This window comes from Hydractinia symbiolongicarpus, chromosome 14, assembly GCF_029227915.1.
Source record: "Hydractinia symbiolongicarpus strain clone_291-10 chromosome 14, HSymV2.1, whole genome shotgun sequence".
Classification (NCBI taxonomy): domain Eukaryota; kingdom Metazoa; phylum Cnidaria; class Hydrozoa; order Anthoathecata; family Hydractiniidae; genus Hydractinia; species Hydractinia symbiolongicarpus.
This window is the reverse complement of record NC_079888.1, coordinates 5987758-6006914: the sequence shown is the minus strand read 5'-3', so window position 1 is coordinate 6006914 and position 19157 is coordinate 5987758. Positions and strand designations below refer to the sequence as shown.

The 19157-nt window shown below is 31.9% G+C and overlaps 1 protein-coding gene across 1 annotated transcript; it reads left to right on the top strand.

The window, feature by feature from the left end:
* Positions 1-262: 262 nt before the first annotated feature.
* LOC130624969 (early endosome antigen 1-like) lies at positions 263-18688 on the top strand. Its single transcript, XM_057440037.1, has 38 exons — positions 263-398; positions 721-783; positions 1507-1635; positions 2066-2233; positions 2389-2463; positions 4690-4756; positions 5410-5489; positions 5596-5682; positions 5944-6002; positions 6171-6323; positions 7264-7326; positions 7789-7981; positions 8434-8610; positions 9158-9211; positions 9510-9740; positions 10180-10314; positions 10538-10666; positions 11206-11403; positions 11666-11722; positions 11833-11940; positions 12044-12139; positions 12655-12702; positions 13010-13099; positions 13318-13401; positions 13777-13839; positions 14041-14148; positions 14447-14536; positions 14614-14675; positions 14907-14976; positions 15130-15225; positions 15569-15658; positions 15764-15968; positions 16115-16169; positions 16634-16754; positions 17227-17325; positions 17442-17461; positions 17927-18047; positions 18377-18688. The coding sequence occupies exons 1-38, from the start codon at positions 363-365 to the stop codon at positions 18419-18421; spliced, it is 3825 nt and encodes a 1274-aa protein (XP_057296020.1). The 5' UTR covers positions 263-362; the 3' UTR covers positions 18422-18688.
* The last annotated feature ends 469 nt before the right edge of the window (positions 18689-19157 follow it).

Below are 19157 nucleotides of genomic sequence, written 5' to 3'. Positions count from 1 at the left end.
AGTTTTCTTTGTAGTGGTAGTGTTTGAAGGATAAACTAAATATACTGAGTTTTACTACTCAATCTAACCATTTGTATTCTTTTATTTGACTTGAAACTTGAAACTACTCAATAGTTAGAAAGTGCAATTTAATGATGTCATTGTTTACAGTCTTTACTCCAGTTCTTGTTACTATAAACTGTAAATGCACCGTTCAGCATATCACCTAAATGTTTTTCAATTTAATATTTTATACTTGATATTACAACACACTATGTTGCAGCTACAAGTAAGCTTTGTAATGCTGATGTTTCATGTGTTTTTTGTTTTCATTCATAGGTAAATATAATATTTTAATAATGGCAGTGTAAATTTTAGCCACCATGTTTTCGAGGTTACGTGGTAGAAAGCAAACACCGGTAAACATAACTAATTTTTCTTTTATGATTTTCTTTTTATGTTTTTTTGTCACATATACAATTTCTTCTGTCTCTACAGTGAACTCTCTCTCTGTCAAAAGACGTGAAAATTGTTTTGATAATTTTTTTTGAGATGGTTTGCTATAAAGAAAGAATAAAGGGAGAGAAATACCAGTGAGGGAACAAAATACTTGAGATAGGCAGATGTTTGAGATTGAGAGTGTTCCAGATAAGAGAGTCCACTATGTTCATTTATCTTACTTATTTACTTGTTTTTTTATTTATAACATTAACACTGTCTCTTAACCTGCTTTTATTTTAGACAAAGAGTGCGCCGTCTGACGAAAAGGTTGAAAATATTGAAGCAGAAGACAAAAACAAGCAGGTAAAGTATTCCTGTTATTTTGTTACCTTTCATGGGTATAAATTGACCATATTGTTGTTAGACGTATTCTATACGGTTGAGGTAGTATTGTATGGCCATTTAAAGACATGGCATCTCTTGTAAAAAGTGCAACTACTTAGTAATGTGTTTTGTAATTAGAATGTATATTGTCAAAAAGAGTTTTGGCAATAATCTTGCTTTGATAATTTGACACCAAATATGCACTGCAATGGAATGTTTGTAACTGTGTTTAATAATACATTAAGAACGAAAATTTTCGAATGAAAAAACTTTGTGATTCTGTTTTTGTCTGAAAATTTTTCCGTCTGAAATTTGTGTCTGCCAAAAGTTTTTTTATTTGAAAATTTTGGTTTTTCTATTTTTTTAAAAAAAGGACTGGTGCATAGAAATTATATATAGGGTAATCAGAAAATCAATAAAAAATGCAGTTTTTGAACTTATTATTTTCCTTATTTTCACATTTGTCTGAGGCTCTATCTATAAAGTTGGATCCTGAAAACCCTTTCTTAGATTTTGATTGAGTATATATACCTATAAATGCTTCTAACCTTCTTTTTGTGTCATTTCCCGTAATCATTACTTTTGAAATTTGGTTAAAATTTGTTCAAAAGACTTACCCATACATTTTTTGACTTTATAAATCTTGTCCGAAAATTTTTCCGCCAAAAATTTTAGTTCCTAATTTTATGTTGCTGATTTTAGGGCTTTATCTGTCCAATGTGCATGACATCTTTACCTGGTCCAGCAGAGCTTCAACTTCATTTTGAGAAGGTGCACAGTGAAAATAGTTCTGAAGAGAAACTTGTAGATGTTGACGATGATGAAGATCAGGTAAGCTATATCTTGAATACAAAAAGGTTTTCTTAAGAAACTTGATAAACAACGTTAAATATCATTTTTAACAAGTTACGTGAACAAGAATTATATCTATATTATTATATACACCTTAATTTTGTGGACTTTAGCCTAAATAACAGCGTAATATATCAAGAATAAGGGCTTGCTTTAGCCAATTATTCAGCTTAAACTATTCCCTACTGATGCTTTAAAATACCATTCGACCCTTTTAACAAAAGAACCCGGAGATTGTCAATTGTTGTTACCTAATTAGCTATCAATGGGTGTTCAGAATTAGATTGTTTCTGCATTAAAAATTACAATAACCACCAGTTTTCAAAAAAACATTATTTTGATGAAAGAATAATGTTATATCCTTTATGACGTAGATTGCGATTACAAAATATTTTGTGTGTCTTATTAGACCGATGCTTTGCCAGAAAGTAGCACAGATGACTTACTTTCTGGATCAGCTTCATCGGACTTCACAAAAACACGTCTGGACATTTCAATGACTTCGAATGCACCTGATGTTGAAAAAGAAGTTTTATTATTGGAACAAGAACTGGCAGATTTAACATCTGCATTAAAGGTAAATATTCAGTATTTGTTTTCATAGAAGCAAGTTATTATTTTTGGACCTCAGATGTTATTTGTTTCAGACCATAATCATTATCAATTTACAGGTCTAAACACACTAAGCTGACTCTAAAAAGCAGTAAGTAGTTGTCCTTTTTGTCATTCCAGGAAGAGAAATGGTATACCAGGCAGTTACAAACAGAACTTGATAAGGTGTCGAAAGAAAGAGACAAGTTAGAAGAGGTATATGAGTACTATTTTAACTGATCAGTTTTTATTGTAAACTTTATATAATCCTTTTATCACAAATAAAATGATTGGTCAATATTTAAAAAGCACTAATTATTGTATTCTAATTACAAAAATCACGCTTGAATTTGCAATGGTAAATTAAAAAAGTCTAGACACCTGACATGTCTTTGATTTCATGGTTTACAGATGTATTTTTTAAAAAATTATTTACCCATCAGATATAGCTAAATACTGCTGCATATTAAAATTAAATTCTAAATTCCTAACTACTAGAAAACTTGTTGGCTATTCTTGTTAGCTTTATTTATTTATTCTCTTATTGTTGCCGTTTTTATTACATTTCCAGTATTATCACGTTTTATTAGCAAGAAGGAGAGAATATGTTACCAGATATAACACAGTGTCATTTATATCAGGGTGTAACCCTGGATGTAATATTAATTTTTATTCTTTGCTCAAAAGATCGTAATTTTTTATGTAAAAAAACAATCAATCTACATATTATTTCAGCTTTTCAGAAAATATTTAAAAATGTAATCTATGCACCATTTTTATAATTAATTCCCAAAAACTAGGAATAAAAAGAATTGATTAAACTTTATCCGGCTTGATACATCTTCATCTAAAAACACCTTAAAAACGGTGGTAATGCCCATAATTTGTGTTATATATTCTATAAACATTCTTTTAAATAAAAAGCATTTATTTGATAATTTTGGTTATTTTTTTTAGTTACAAACTCATCAACCTTAATCTCAGGGCTCTATTACATCTATTTTATGCTTAAAAAAAGAGTAGTAGAGAGCATAAAGGTGCATAGAATCTTGTTTCTAGCTGATAAAAAAGTCAGTTATGAAACATGGCCATATTTTTTAAGATTTTGACAAAGGACAGGAGATTAACTGGACATTTCTCTTATTGCATGTTTGTATAAAAAATAAAAACATTGTCATTGCAACCTTCAATCTTGATGTTTTTTGGGTTTGTTATGTTACTAAAGACATACATAAAACGTTGTTATATTTTGAAACTTTCTATATCAATCTTTTATCATATGGTTAGAGTTTTTCTCGCACTGTGATATGCTAATCTAGACAGAATATGCTATATATCTTTTTTCTACCGAGAAACGAATTTTTACTTATTTTTCAATTACAGTGCAAAAAGGTGATATTTTTTCCTGATTGGCTGAAATAGCGTGCAAAAAGCTGATATTTTCTTTTTATTGGTTAAAAACTCGCTCAGTAAAGTTATTGTTTTCTTGAAAAAAAAGAACTTGCCGGTAAATTTGTTCCATAATTTTCTCTTTATAAAAAGTCAATCAATCATAAATATTCACAGTTCAATTGTCCTTTTGTTGCAACAAAGTTATTAAAGAGAAGTCTGCTCTCTACTGATTTTGAGTTTAACTATGACTTTAGGTTAGTGAGGTTATATGTTATAGCACGTTGAGGGAGTTTTGTGTTTAATTCAATTGTTTAACTTTAACTAATTCGAATTGAAATGTGTATATTACTCTAAAATTTATTTTCATTTAATTTTATTAACGCGTGACATAAACAATATTTCACTGCTAAACCTCATAAACTGTGATTGAAATTGAATAATTATCTGGAGAGTATATCAAATTACAATGATTTGTGCATGGTTTATATGATAAACTAGTTATTGCACTTGTTCTCGAAAAATATTGTTTTTTTCGCTTGTTTTTTAGTTCTCGTATATTTTACTTGCCTAAGGGGTTGTGAAATATGTAAATGAGTGTATGTACGACTACATATATTAGGACACATAGCAAGAGACCTAAGATTAGTTTTTATAATCCTGGTGACAGTTGTTACCATGTGTAGTTAGAAAAGTCATTTTTATAAAAAGACAGAAGAAGCATATTTTGCTAATTTCTTACAACTGGAAACACGTGTCTCCGTCTCACACCTGCAAAACAAGACCGTGATAACAGTGATATTCTTCTTTATAAGAACTTTGTGGGGTCACACCACAAGTCACCTGAGTTGTAATGTCAGTTTTACTTCATGGGATATATATATGCCTCTACAAACAGTATATAAAATTGAAACTATGCTGCAGGAAAAATTTTGATAAAAGTATGAAAATCAAAAAGCAAGGTGTGAGAAATCAAAAAAATAAAAGAATTAAGTAGAATTTATTTCATTTACAAAAATTCTTTTATGCTCTATGTTTTCTAATATTTATTAGGAGAAAGGAATAGTAGAAGAAGAATTTACATCACAATTACGATCTGCTGAAGAGGGGTATCTGCAAGGTAATTATTTTTTACTAAAAAACAAACACACAAGCCGCCACACAACTTTCTGGTTGTAAATGGTGTTTTTTTTCAAAATTTTGTACATACAGTCCTAACTGTAACTGTAACTTGAACCTCCAAGGGACCAAGGGAAATAGTTCAACTTAACGAATGTTCTAGTTAAACGAAGCTCTCGTTAAGTCACATTTTAGTCTTCAATGAGATTATTGTTCGAGTTAAAGCAATTTTTTCAAGAGGTGGGACAACACTTACCAGAAAAATGTGAAATCTCTGCGATGAAAAAGTTTCTTGTAAGAAAATATTAACAAAAGTTCAAGGGACCCAAGAAAAAAGTTTGAGATAATGAAAATTTCGAGTTATTCAATGTTTGAGTTACTAGAAGCTAACTGTACTTGTGTTAATTATTTTATTAACCCTTGCATTCCCTGCCACCTGCAGGATGATTGATCTTGGTTACCATTTTAGTAAGACTATATCTAAAATTCTAGTGACTTTCGGACACTTTAGATCACTTCTGGAAAAAAAATTATTACAAGATCAAATGGTTTCAGGGCTACCCTGCCCTAATGCGTTGGCTTGTGTAAAGCTAGTGAATTACATTTTTTTCCAAAATTACCCTTCATATGTTGTAACGGACTAATACTTTTCAGTTGTTCAAGAAAATACGAAACTAAAGGAAGAATTAAAATTTGCTGATTACAACACCACGAAGGAGAGACATGACAAACTAGTAGGTGTTTTTAATTTTATGTTGCTATGTGTTTTTATTTTCCCTGTATGGATGTTTGTTATTTTTAAATTCTTCTTCATGTATGATTTTATGTGATGTTTAATAGAAACAACAAATGCAAGTGTATCAAAATGAAGCTGAGGAGGAGAGACAAAGAAGACAAGCGGCTGAAGATAACTTTAAACTTCTTCAGGTAAATTGTTTTGGTTGACACAATGCAAACACTTGGTTGATGTTATTTTTAAGTTAATGACAAGCATATGACACACACTATAACTTGAGCAGGTATCGGTGCTATCGCCTGGACTCTATTTTTCAGTGCAGAATTAATTTTGCATTCTGAAAAGAATGCAGATTGTAACAAGGTTTGAACCTAATTGAAATTCTGACCCTCTATTAACTGAAGTACCACATCCCTTAAAGTGTTTGATGTCTTACTGTTGTGTATTATTAGAATGAATTTCGGGAAGGAAAACTGGAAACTTCTAAAATTGAGGAACAACTTCAAGCAAGGTACACATTTTTTGTTTGATGATGTTTAATTTGTATGATTAAAATCTTCAAAGGTAGCAATAAAAGAAGATAAATAAAGAACAACAAAACCTATGTTGTATGAATTTTGTGTGACACTCATTTCAAAAAATGTTAGATTAATTATCAAAATATTGTTCTTTTTTGTAGACCATCGTCTGACCAAATTGTCACTTTACAGAACGAAATTTCAAAGCTAAATGAACAAACGTTACATCTGCAGAAAACAAATAAGGAAGAAATAGAGAAAATAAAGGCGGAATCCAAATCAGTAGTTGATCAATTAAATAATGAGATTGCAAGGTATAACATGTGTTGCTTTACATTTATTGCTTCTTGTACAGTTACACTTTATTTTCTTTAATAGCCCTGTACCTATCTAAGAAAAATACAAGCACAAAAGTTGCCACATCACATTCCCAACATATGCCAATCCAACACTATAAGCAAACTGGAAACCTTTTACTATACAAATTCCACTCAATAAAGTTACAAGCAACTAATACAATCAAAGAGTAGACAAATTGAGTTGTAGGCAAACCTTCACCGTAAGATTATTGGGCACTACTTTGTACATTGCTTACATACTTCAGGGCGAGTGAGTGGGATTCGGTCTGCAGTCAATAAAATTACCAGGTGCAAACAAACTCGTAACAACATATGGCTAATAATGTTAATCACACTGCAGCTTGTTTGGATAGTGTGGTAAACTTTGAATTACTTTATCCTAACCTAAGATTTGCAGAATTTTTCAAAATGTTGTATGAAACTTAAAAACAAGATTCCTGCCTACACTATTCCTCTGAAAAGAAAGTCGAACTCCATGGTTGATTATTAAATAGATTATATAAATATCACCTATATTAATAACTGAAGCATGACTTTATGGTAACGAAGCACGAAACTGCAAAAATCTGATGCCCAGAGTGTGAACAAAAGAAATCCCATGAATTTTTCTATGTGCCAACAACTACTGTATTTTGTTTAAAGTGTTAGCCAAGCCACTACTTCGTGCTAAGGATATGTGAAACAGATGTCTGGAATACAACAGAATCATAGACGGAGGACCAGAATATTGAGGGTGGGCATTTTCCACAGGCTAATCACTAGTCTCCACATTAATAATATGCATTATGTGTCAGCATGATTTATGGTGCGGTAGCATGAAAAGTGATGTTATCAAGGACAGAAAAACCTGGGTATTTATCCAAGCAATACATTTTTTGGTTTATTTTTGTTTTAGTTTGAACATGTCTGTTAAAGAGTTAACATTGACTAAAGAAGCAAAAGATGAGCAAATAAACAGGTTTGTTCTATTCAATAATAATTTTTATTGTTGACATCATATCATCATGCAATCTCATGACATCATGAATTCGTTATAATTGCAGACGTAACTTTTTGTTTTTAATATAATGAACTTATCTTGAATGGTGTCATCGTGTTATTATTCTTATAACTTTTTCGAATGTTAAAAAAATCCTAGTCAGAATTAGCCACACTCACGGTTTTACACAGTTTTAACCTTACAAATAATCCCCTGTCTTAAAATGTTTTGCAAAATGGTGCTTTAAGTAGCGAGACTCGAAATGCAGTATATAAAGGACGGGTGGATGGAATTTATCCACAAACCACCACTAACCACCCCAAAATTTATTTAATACGATCAACATAAAATGCAAAATATTAATGAAAGAGGTCAAAATTTAGTTACCCATTAAAATTAATTCCCGATTAAATCATTTGAATTATTTTTGTTTTTTTATAGTTTGCAACTAGCAATCACCAGTGCTTCAGATGCATCCACTCTGTCACAACAACAAATCGCAGAAAAACAACAGCAAACTTTAGAGTTGCAACGTCAGATAAACGAACTAAATACACAAATCAAAGAAAAAGATGGTATTATTTCAGAATGTGAGAAACGAATTAGTGATTCGAAACTCAAACTGTCTAATGAGGTAAAGTCATTTTTTTATAGTTGTCGTTCATTATGTTGCAGTTTCTTTGTGTAGTGCATAATCCACGTAGGTCGAAAAAACTTTGTTACTAAAAGAAATGTTGAGGAATTAATTTATGTAAAGTAAATGGGTTTTTTCTGTCTTGGATGCAGCAACTGGATAAAATTGGAAAAAAACTTGTCGTTAGCCCGGGGAAAATCCAGGGGTTCGTCCGTCCTTTTTATACCGCATTGCGTGCTTCTCGCTATTGCGCAGCTAAGCTACCTTTTGCGTGGCAGACAGACAGACAGACAGACGTATACGGGTATTATAATATAGATTCATGCAACCTTTTTTTTCAAGAGCTGATCAGGTGATGGCAGATATAAGTATTTTAAAGTATATTACAATAAAAATTATAATAAAACCAATTTAAAATTCAATACTGCATCAAATATTTTATTTATTTCTAGAATAATAATAAGGAAAAACTGGAGAACGAACTTCATTCTATGAAAACATCACTTGAAGAACAAACCTATAAAAATATATTGTTGTCATCAAATGTTAAAGATTTAGAGAGTAACGTTGCCAAAGAAAAAGAAGAAGTCAACAGACTGGAAAAAGAAAAGATTGAATTAGTCGCAAGAGTATGTTGTGTTTAAAGTTTTAATATTATTGTTATTATGGAAAAAACCTACCCAGGATGACCTCTTCAGATCCTATTGGTACTACTATAAACGAGGGTCATGGGAAGGGGGTCCTAGTGCTTTTAAAGCTCCCATTTGAGCTTCAAAAGTCGTGCAAGCACAGAAATCACTTAGCTAGACAACCACCTAAGATATCAATCCTATTCTCATGCTAAGCGCTAAGCGGAAAGGGTAGCTTCATAATTTTATAGTCTCAGTCATGACTTGGCCAGGGTTTGAACCCCAGACGTTCCGCACTAAAAGCGAACGCTCTACCACAAGGCTATCATTGTGCACTGTATGTTTTGCTATTCCATATTGTCTTTATTTACTTTGAAAAATGGTCCGAAAAGGGAACAAGGGGACATTATTGGATGAATTTTTAATAAATTTTTTTGGCAAAACAGACTAAAAACACAACTTGTCTGTATATTACTGATTTATTCAAGATAAACTTTTTAAAATACTCGATTTGATAAATGTTGCATCTTTATTTTGGATGTTATAGATAGAAGCAGGTGAAGGTACGCAAACTGTCATTCAACAACTTACTCAGGAAAAGGTTATTTCTTTAATGTTATCCATCCTTCACCCCACACCTTTTAACAAATACTTTTTAAAAATATAACCTGTACCTTATTATTCTTGTGGTTGTGTACATACATAAAGTTTGGATTGACGAAAAACCTGAACATATACTGAGGAAAAACTCATTACAGGGAGCGCTACCTGACGTTTTTGAAATTTTAGTACAAAGTTAGACGAGTAAAAAAAATAAGCAACCTTAGAAATACCCGCTGTTACGTTAATCTTTACAATAATGTGTTGTTGTTTTTTCTGAAAAGCTTTTATAATTTCAGGACAAACTTCTTGAAGCCACCTCCTCTATTGAAAAAACGATGGCAGAACAAGTAAAACAACACACACATGAAATTGAACTTATCAGACAAGAAAAAGTCAACACAGCAGACGAGCTACAGAAATTCCAGCAAGATTATTCCAAGATTGAAAAATTGTTGCACGAACGGGACTTCCAACTGCAAGCTGCAGAAGGAAATGTTGTCACTTTAAAAGATGAAGTGAAAGCAAAGGTGCGTGCTTTTGAAAACTTTGCAATGGACATTTCTGAATGAGTTCTATATCTATGCATTGTAAGTCCTTAAAAGCGAAGCCAGTTTGTATTAATTGCGTTCTAGAGTAAAAATTCGTTTAACTATAAAAAGTCGGCTGCAGTCCCAAAGAGGGGCTACTTTGTTAATTAACCTTTCCTAGTATTTACCGCCTACACCTAAATCAGGGTTAGGAATAACTTGTTGACACATGTATCTTCAATAACTATGTTATTTGAACAAGAGGGGCTTGGTTCCTGAACACAACACTTTAAAACTAAGCCACTACACTAGGACTAGAATAAGATTTTAGAAACTTCAATTAACACAACAAAATTGTTTTTGTGAAATCATCTAATAATACCTCTTTATTATTAAAAATTTTTTACTCGTTTCTAAATAATGGTTCTTATGTTTTTAGAATGAACAGTTCTTTATACTTGAATCAGAGTCCACCGCCACAAAGACAGCTTTAAACAAAAATCTTGAAGAGAAAAAGAAGATTATATTAAGCAATGTAGATGAAATTAAAACTTTGAGAGAGCAAACGGTGAAAGTAAGCATCTTATGATTGGTTACTGCAACACAATACTCGCACTGTGATTCTTGTAGAATGCATTTCCTTGCATTCCAGATATGTCACAATACTCTTCTACTTCTAGCCGGTTGCTTGTGGAAAAGTCCGCGGGTTTGCTGGTCCTTTTTATACCGTGTTGCACGAGTATCGCTACTCGCGGTACCATTTTGCGTGACAGACAAACTTACATTTATTGTCTTAGTTGCAAGAAGAATTAAAGAGTTGTGATCATCAACAAACACAGCAAGCATCATGGATTGACACCAAAAATAAATCAATATCAGAAATGACGTTAAAGATTTCTTCTTTGCAAGAACAACTGAACTTGAAAGTAAGTAGTAGGTGTACATTGCTTGTGATAAAAATTCTGAATTTTGATCTGTTGAAACAAGAATTTTCATTTGGAGCCGCCTCTTAATTTTGGAAAAAATATTTTTATTCACTTCTTAACCTATGCTGCATATTATTTTCCTAATTTCTTTACTACATATTGGAAAATTAGTTTGCGTTTTTGACTAATCTTGTTTTAAAATATTTTAAAATTTCCAAGAAGATTTGATTGTACCAAGTAACTGTGAACTTTCCCCTTTTCTAGACCTTACCAATATGAAAAAAACATTCACTTTCCTCGGCTAGGTTGCATTCTTTGTTCTCTTTCTGTAGAAGCTAGTAGTATTGTATATTTCTATGATCTATATTAATTGCAAGTCAATAGGAAAACTTGAAATTGCCTCTCTAGCTTGTGTGTCATCCTGAAGGTTGTAACCCGCTCAGACATTAAAAATCAAAAAGTTGCAAATTTAGATTAGAAATAGCAATGTAGTTGGAATTAATTATCCTGGATGATTTTTGTAACATGCTTTGTGTTAGGGTGTGGATTTGGCTTCCGTTAGAAAAGACTTAGAGCATGCCAACAGCAGCTTGAAAGAATTGAAAGAAGCTCTGAACAATAAGATTGCTCAGAGTAAAGAAGATATGAATGCTATGACGTCAAAATATGATGGTATACAAACAGAATTATCAAACACAAAATTGGAAATGAATAAAGTGAAAAACAATCTTGAACTGGTAGGATGCTACAAGCTATGAATGAACTGTTGGACATGAATTTTTAGGCTCGATAGATTGTTTAAGCTTCCATAGAAACTTTATCAACTTTCTGGACTACAATTCTTTTGTATTTTTTAACCAGATGCATTTTCATATCCCCCACTCAGTTGTTGTTCAATTAATATATTTCAAATTATTCTTGATTATACCCGACTTTGTTTGCTTATCATGTGATTATATGTTGTAGCGTTTATTATCATTATTTTCAATTGAATTTTAGTTGAAGACGGAAAAGCAACAACTGGAAAACATTGAAACAGAATTATTGCAGAAAAAGGTGAGTAGCATCTTTCTGATTGATCTGTGACAATCACTTTGATGTGCAGAGGATAAACATTTTTTTCTATGCTAGAATGCATGCTAGAATAATTATTTTGGAATTCATAGAGTGAACTAACTAGTGAAGTTGAAAACTTGAACATACAAATCAAGACAAAAGAAGAAGAAATAGCAGCTGTAAAAATTGAATGTGAATCACAGTGTAACCAGTTGAAAGTGAGTGACTGCTTTTTATAAAAACAAGATGAATTTTAAAAAACTTATAACACACCTTTTTTTAGATGTGAAAAAGTTTAAAATTTATTTTTCATTTTTTTAGTTAAACCTAAAAGATGTAGAAGGCAAACATACGCAAGAATGTATAAAAAAAGATGAAGAAATTGATAGTTTAAATAATCAACTATCAGATGTAAAGGTAGGTAAACAAAACGTTGGGGTGTGGCTTTAATGTATAAATGCTTTACATCCTCAGATTAACAAATGTTAATAATATGTTTAATTGTTGGCGTTTGGGGCCTAAAAAATGCACAAATTCACTTCGATTTTAATCTGACTTAAAAATCAATTTAGTTATAAGTTTGTGGACATGAAAGAAATTAATTTCTGCTACTTTTAAAGTTTTTGATACACATATTGAGAGAATTCAACTATTATTATAATTCTTGTCGGGTTGGTGAAAAAGATTTCTTCAGTAGATGGTTAACTTTCAAACAAGCAGCCTTCAGTTGTAACATGACTGTATACAACTGGATACCTTGTCGAGTTGGTGTCGAATTGGTGAAAAAGATTTACTGAATTATTTATTCAGTAGATGGTTAACTTTTAAACAAGCAGCCTTCAGTTGTAACATTACTGTATACAAATATAATAATCTGAATTTCATCAATTTCAAATAGTTGGTTCTGTAACTGCCATCTTTTTTATTTTTAGATCAATTTGGAAGGAGAAATTACGAAAAGAAATGAAGCAGATACTGAGGTAGTTATCACATGTTGAAAATAAATGCAGCACATGATAGTGTTTTGTTCTAAGCTTTATGCATGGATACCATGGCTGCTTTTACCTTAATTAAAATGAGCAGATTTCCTGAATTCGTGCCAAGCATTCAAAAATCTGTCAGCTTCAAAAAATTTTAAGAAGAAATTAGACTTTTGTCAACATTGAAATCGAAATAGGGAGTTTTCTGCCGTTTAAAAGTACTGGAAAGAAATGTTTTTAACTCCTCTCTTCAGTACTGTATGTATTACAGCTGTTAGCTTCGTCTAACGATATCTCAATTTTGTAGATTTTATCATGGCAAACGAAACATGCCAAGTTGGAAAGCATACTGGAACAAAAGGATGAAGTTTTGAATGATGTACAGAAGAAACTCGAGGTTTGTTTTTTTTCTCTTGTTTCTTTTTTTAATCTCTTCGAATGTAACTTAAACCCAATGTGGATATAAGAGTTAGTTTGATTTTGAAATTAAGACAGATTCAATTTTTGTCCAATTTTTGTTGTTTAAACCCTTATACGTCTATCACCTTGTTTACCTTGCCATATTTTTTGAAAACATATTGCATTCGATTGACTTTCTTCAGGAATTCTGTTTAGGTTGCCGAGAAAGAATTAAACAAACCTTGTGATAGTTGTAAAAATTACGAAATTCAGTTGTGTAGATTACAAGAAGCTACTAAGGTAACATTTCATTCATGAAGTACCTGTTTGACCTTCTACTACAGGGTTACTACATCTCTTCAAAACTCCTCAATTTTTTTCATAAAGTAGACTTTTAAACCACTTTTTCCCTAAATCTTTTCAATTTTCCTTTTAAAAACTATGTGGTTTTCTACGCGTTTTTTTTTAAATGCATGCTACATGGGTGCACCAATAATTTCTTCTTTACTCGTTGTGGTTACTTCTAGCATATCTCCAAATATTCTCAATTTCTTTGGAAAAATATGAAATTGTAAGTCCTCAAACCTTCTAAAATTCAGCTCTATAAAAAGTGGCAACCCTCCACAGCAGTTGCGGAGATCTAGAACTTTGTGTTTACTTTTATCTTTGGTTTAGGATCAAAGTGGGCAGATTTCGAAGTTAAATGAACAAATAGCTTCCATACAAGATGAGATACAGGTACATATACTTTTCAATACAGAGGATTATTGAAGTTAATACCTCTTGAAGCAGCAATGACGAAACTTTTTAAGAAACATAAATTTTAACTGTTACCTGTCGTCGTCTTTTATATTATACATGTGGAGCTACTCCTTGTGTATCGTCTTCTGAAATTATAAATAAATTCTTCTGATCTGTATTCTATGCGTTCATTTGCAGGTTTGTAATCAACAAATGACAGCTTTGACAACAGAAAAAGAAGAACAGTCGAAAAATTTTGAGCAGAAAGAAAATGAACTAAATACAAATATTAATAACCTTACTGAGGTATATATTTTGTTTTGTTGTTGTTGTTGTTGCTGTTGTTGTTGTTGTCGTCGTTGCTGTTGTGCTCCCATATTTGGTATCCATCTTCTATCCAACGACAGAATTTAGACTTTCTAGTATTTTCAGCTTTTGTTGTGCGTACAGAAAAGTTAACCAGCATTTAGGTAAAAAAAAACGTCTCTCCTGTCTTTTCTTTTTTAAAAACATCCTTGCGTTATAAAGTTTTATGTAGGAAAGGGTTTCTATTGGTTGTTTGTGTGATTATAATGTGATTATTCCTGATACTGTTAATTATTAGGAAAAAAACAAGCTTGGAGAAACAATCGAAGAGTTAAACAAAGACCTGAGAGATCTTAAAACTGATCATTCTAACCTTGAAAACGAAAAGGTTGGTCTACACTCTCGCAACGTACTTCACTAAAATCACACTCTAGCCTAGATTGTGTATTTTTAATTTCCTTTTAGAATGCTTTGGAACTTTTAAAGACGACGCTGGAGGAGGAAAAAAAGACTGTTGAAAATGATAGGTTTGTATAGAGTGTTCTGAATATTATCTTACCGTATGTTGTCTGTTTGTGCACAAGAAAGAAGTCTGTCTGTACCAAAGTGGAAATAGCGAGTAGCAACGGGTAAATTCCTGTAGATTTTTCCAGGGACGTTAGACAACATTGATGCAAATACTGCCACGAAACCAATTTTTTTATTTTGGTTGGCGTGCAGCCTGAACATTTTGCTGAGAAAGATATCTTTTGTTACAGGAGTGAGTTGGAAAAAGAAATCTTGGAATTAAAAGTCGATGTTGCAACTAAGGTTGAAGAAGTAACCAAGGTAGGAAAAGGAATTCTTTTTGTTAAAATTTGTGATGTTTCTTTCATTTAAACTACCCATCGCCAGCATGCACCTCAAATCTCATTAAGGGTAGTAGCAGATACTGGGTTACTCAAAATTCATTTACCCTGGAAAATGGATTGCTTTGTTTAGTTAACCAGTGAAATGGCAGAAAAAGAAAAAATATCGTCAGAAGAAAAATCTAAAATGCAAGATGAGATTCTTGAAAAACAAACTAAACTTGATCAGGTATTTACTCTTCATTTCATGTCATTCCATTGAACCTCTGAATTTCTTTGTTTCTTATTCACATTCGGTGAGTTCTTTGCATTCTCATCAGCGCAAATTCTTATAAGCTAGTTCCATAGGTCTTATTAAGTTCTTGTTTCGTGTTTAAGTATATCAATGGTGAGTTTAAATTGATGAAGTATGACAACAACACAAATTACAAATGAAATTCGTGCATGCATTGTTGCCTTTGCAGAACCGATGGGATAAACAAATCTCATTCTAAACATCATACAACATCCATTGTATTTTTTTTCCACTCTTGCATGTATCTCTAACTACTTATTGGTTTATTTATTTTCAGGAGGTTGAAGCTCACGAGAAATCAAAACAGAACTCATTAAAAGTTCAAGAAGTTCTTCGTGAAGAATCTATTAGATTAAAAAACAACTTGGTAATCCTTGTTGTTTTTTTGTTTATTTTTATCAACCAACCATAAACTTGTGTGGTGTATTATTGTTGTTAAATAACCAATCAATGTTTACTATTTTTTATTTAGGACCAATCAAAAACTAAAACGGCAGACATGTTAAAGTCAAAAGAAGAATTAGAGATTCGTTTAAATAATGAGATATCAACAGTTACAAATAGCATAACAAAACTTGAACAGGAAGTAACCAATCGTGATCGAAGAATATCTGAATACAAATTGAAATTGAAAACATCAGAAAATGAAAATAGTGAATTAAAAAGAGATCTTACTGGTATGATTACTCTAAAAAGCCTTTTTTTGCATCAAAAGATCTAAAAAAAATTAAGTTCTATGACATGATGTGTGCATCACTCTCCTATTTGTTCGTATTTCACATTTGTCGCTACTTGTGATGATAACTTCGCTTTTTATTTTTAGTACTTGAAGCCCAAATACAAAATTCGAGTGAAGAGAAAAGGGCATTGTTAGACAGGTAAAGTAGCTTTGCATCGTGTAAACGTTATAAACATCCTCCCTAGATCGGAAATAATCGGTTAATATTTTTTTATTATATTAATTATATATAAGATCTTTCACTATCATTAAATATTGTTTAAAGTCGCCGTTGTTTACTGGTAGTATGTAGCAGACTACACGAAATCGTCAATTTTAATTGTGGTATAAACCACAGGCAGTCGAGTCCAAATAATAATAATAATAACGGTTATATTTCAGCTCCATAATTGTACCGAATTTCTCTTCTTCTGAAATAATATTTGATATTCGTATGTGCATAAAGGTTAATATAAAAAAAACAGTTTATAATATAGGATGTTTCACAAAAATATTAGGAATAGAATTATTGAAGAGATCGAGTGGTAGTAAGATGTATAATTATGTTAATATTATCATTACTGGTGATAAACACATGAAGTAGTTGTCCGGTCTGTATTTTAGAGTTCTTTCTACTGAAGAACAACACAAAAAGACGAAGCAGAAATTATCAGAAGCAAATAAAAAACTGGATCATTCACTGGCTGCATTGCAAGAACTTGGACAGGAGAATCAAAACATGCAAGTAAGCTGTCTAAAATACGGAACGAACTATAAGTTGTATAAAATGCCGAACAAGACTTGCAAGTAAGTTGTATGAAATGCCGAAAAAAACTTGCAAGTCACTTATATAAAATATCGAACGGAACAAATTGAATAAAACACAGAACAAACATATGGGTTGTATAAAATGCAGAACTGGCCATGTCAGTTGTATAAAATACAAAACAAAACGTGTATGTGTAAAATGCTGAACGAGACATTTTTCTCAATTATTTATTGTCTGTTCAGTGTTCATTAAGATCGTCACCAATTATGCAAACAAAAAGTACTTGTTTTTTTCTATTTTTCAACTGTGACCTGACCTTTGACATAATTTTACAAAGCGATTAAGGACAGTTTCCTTGACGTTTCACTTTCCTGACAAGAAGGTCGATAGTTGTTGTTGTCACTGCCAGGTCATTTCAATAGATTGATTTTATATCCCTTTGTAATAGGTTCAACAAGCCATCAAATCAAATCGACAATGGGAAAGTGATAGCGAAGTGAAGTCTTGCAAGAAATGCGACAAATTATTTTCTCTGACTGTCAGAAAGGTATACTCTATTGATCATGTTTTGATGTTGCTTTCAGTTTCTGTAGATAATCTTTTGCGATAATAAAATAATAATAATAAATCGTTCAAGTTTATTATTTTCATTTTTCATTTTAGCATCATTGCAGAAGTTGCGGGTAAGCTTCCCTCTACATCTTTTGTTTTCTTTATCAAAGAAAAACATAATCTTTACATGAGTCAAATTTGAGTACAGTTGCGATCAAACTCAGCAAAAAAAGAACAACATCTTATATAAGTTAAGAAAAATGAAAAAATTAAAACAACGTAAGGTAGTCTAACAAGTAATCTGCAAAAACGTTTTTTTAAGGAGGCAAAAAATGTTTTTTATAATATGGAAATTGTTTTTTTATAATATGTACAAGCCTGTACAGTTTAAATATTATGCTTAACAACTTAATAACATTTAGGTTGAACTCGAAAGTTTGCCCTAACAGCCGAGGCTAAATTAAAAAAATAAAACAAAAAAATCTAACTGTTTTAAAAGATATATTCTAAAAGGATGGATGTGACAAAAGCAGTGCTGGCGTCAACCTGTGAATAATGGTAAATGTCTTTGTTTCAAATACTCTTTTCATTTTTAGGATGATCTTTTGTAGCGAGTGTTCCTCCTTCTCTGCAGTTGTTGCATCCAGTAAGAAACCTGTGAGGTGTTGCGAACAATGCTCAATTGAGCTTAACAGTTTGAGAGGGACAGGCGCAAGGGTAAGTTATGTATCTAGCAGACCTAATTTTGCCTTGACCGTGAAAAAGTATCCCTATAATAGTAGCCGTCGTATGTTTGTTACGGAAGCACTTAATGCGATATATAACGGGCAGCCTACCCCGTGGATTTTTTTTCGCTGTCTGTCCGTGACTCAAAAATGGCAGCTGCGTGCAGTGACGAACAAAGCCGTGACGTTTTTTTAAAGGCTACTTTGTTAACTTCTGAAACATTGTGTACTTTTGTAGAATACATGGTTTACAATTTCACTCACATTAACTTTTTCACGAATTCTTGACCATCCTGATAAAGTTTTATTGAATATGTTTAGAGATTATCAACGACCTCCACGCAATCATCGCAGTCGATGCGTTAAGAACGACGTCTCCATCGCATACGTGAATCAATGTCAACGTGGCAGGCGGTGTGTGTCGACTCGAACAGCGTGATCTGTTATTGACACACTTGTGGTAGTGTCCATTCAGAACTGGAAATAATATTAAACGACATTGTTACAAATACGAACTTAACGAACTTAATAAGTCACTGATTGTATTCCTAATATAATTTTTACTTCTTCTTTTCTATTTTAATAGCTATATATGTAAATTTTTGAATTTTTGAAATATACTTTCATGTGGAAGGAGTTGCTATTGTTTAGCTGGCCCAACACTTGCCAGTGAAATTTTTATAAAATAACAAAAGAATTTTCTGTATCATCTGATACTACCACAAAATAATATCATACAAAGTCAAATTTTTCTCCTTTTGATATCGAGGACATTATCAAGAGAAATAAGCCCTGTAAACGAGGTTGTTTCTCCACTGCGATCAATCAAGGTTGGATCAATGCACAATCCACAAATTAGAAGAGTCTCAAAATTCGTCTGACGGTAGGTATTTTACAACTTGTTTCTCAAATTCTAGTTTACAAAACTACGTGGCCTCAATTTGTTTTCAAAATAAGACGATTTTTTTTTAAACTCTTAAAAATATTTAATTCTCAAAGTGCCGAAAATCTCAAATTTGGTTCTAGAAAAAAAGTGGAAAACCTGCGGTGACTCCGTGCTTCGAACTGGGTACCAGACCTAAGTGAAAACATGAAGAAATCC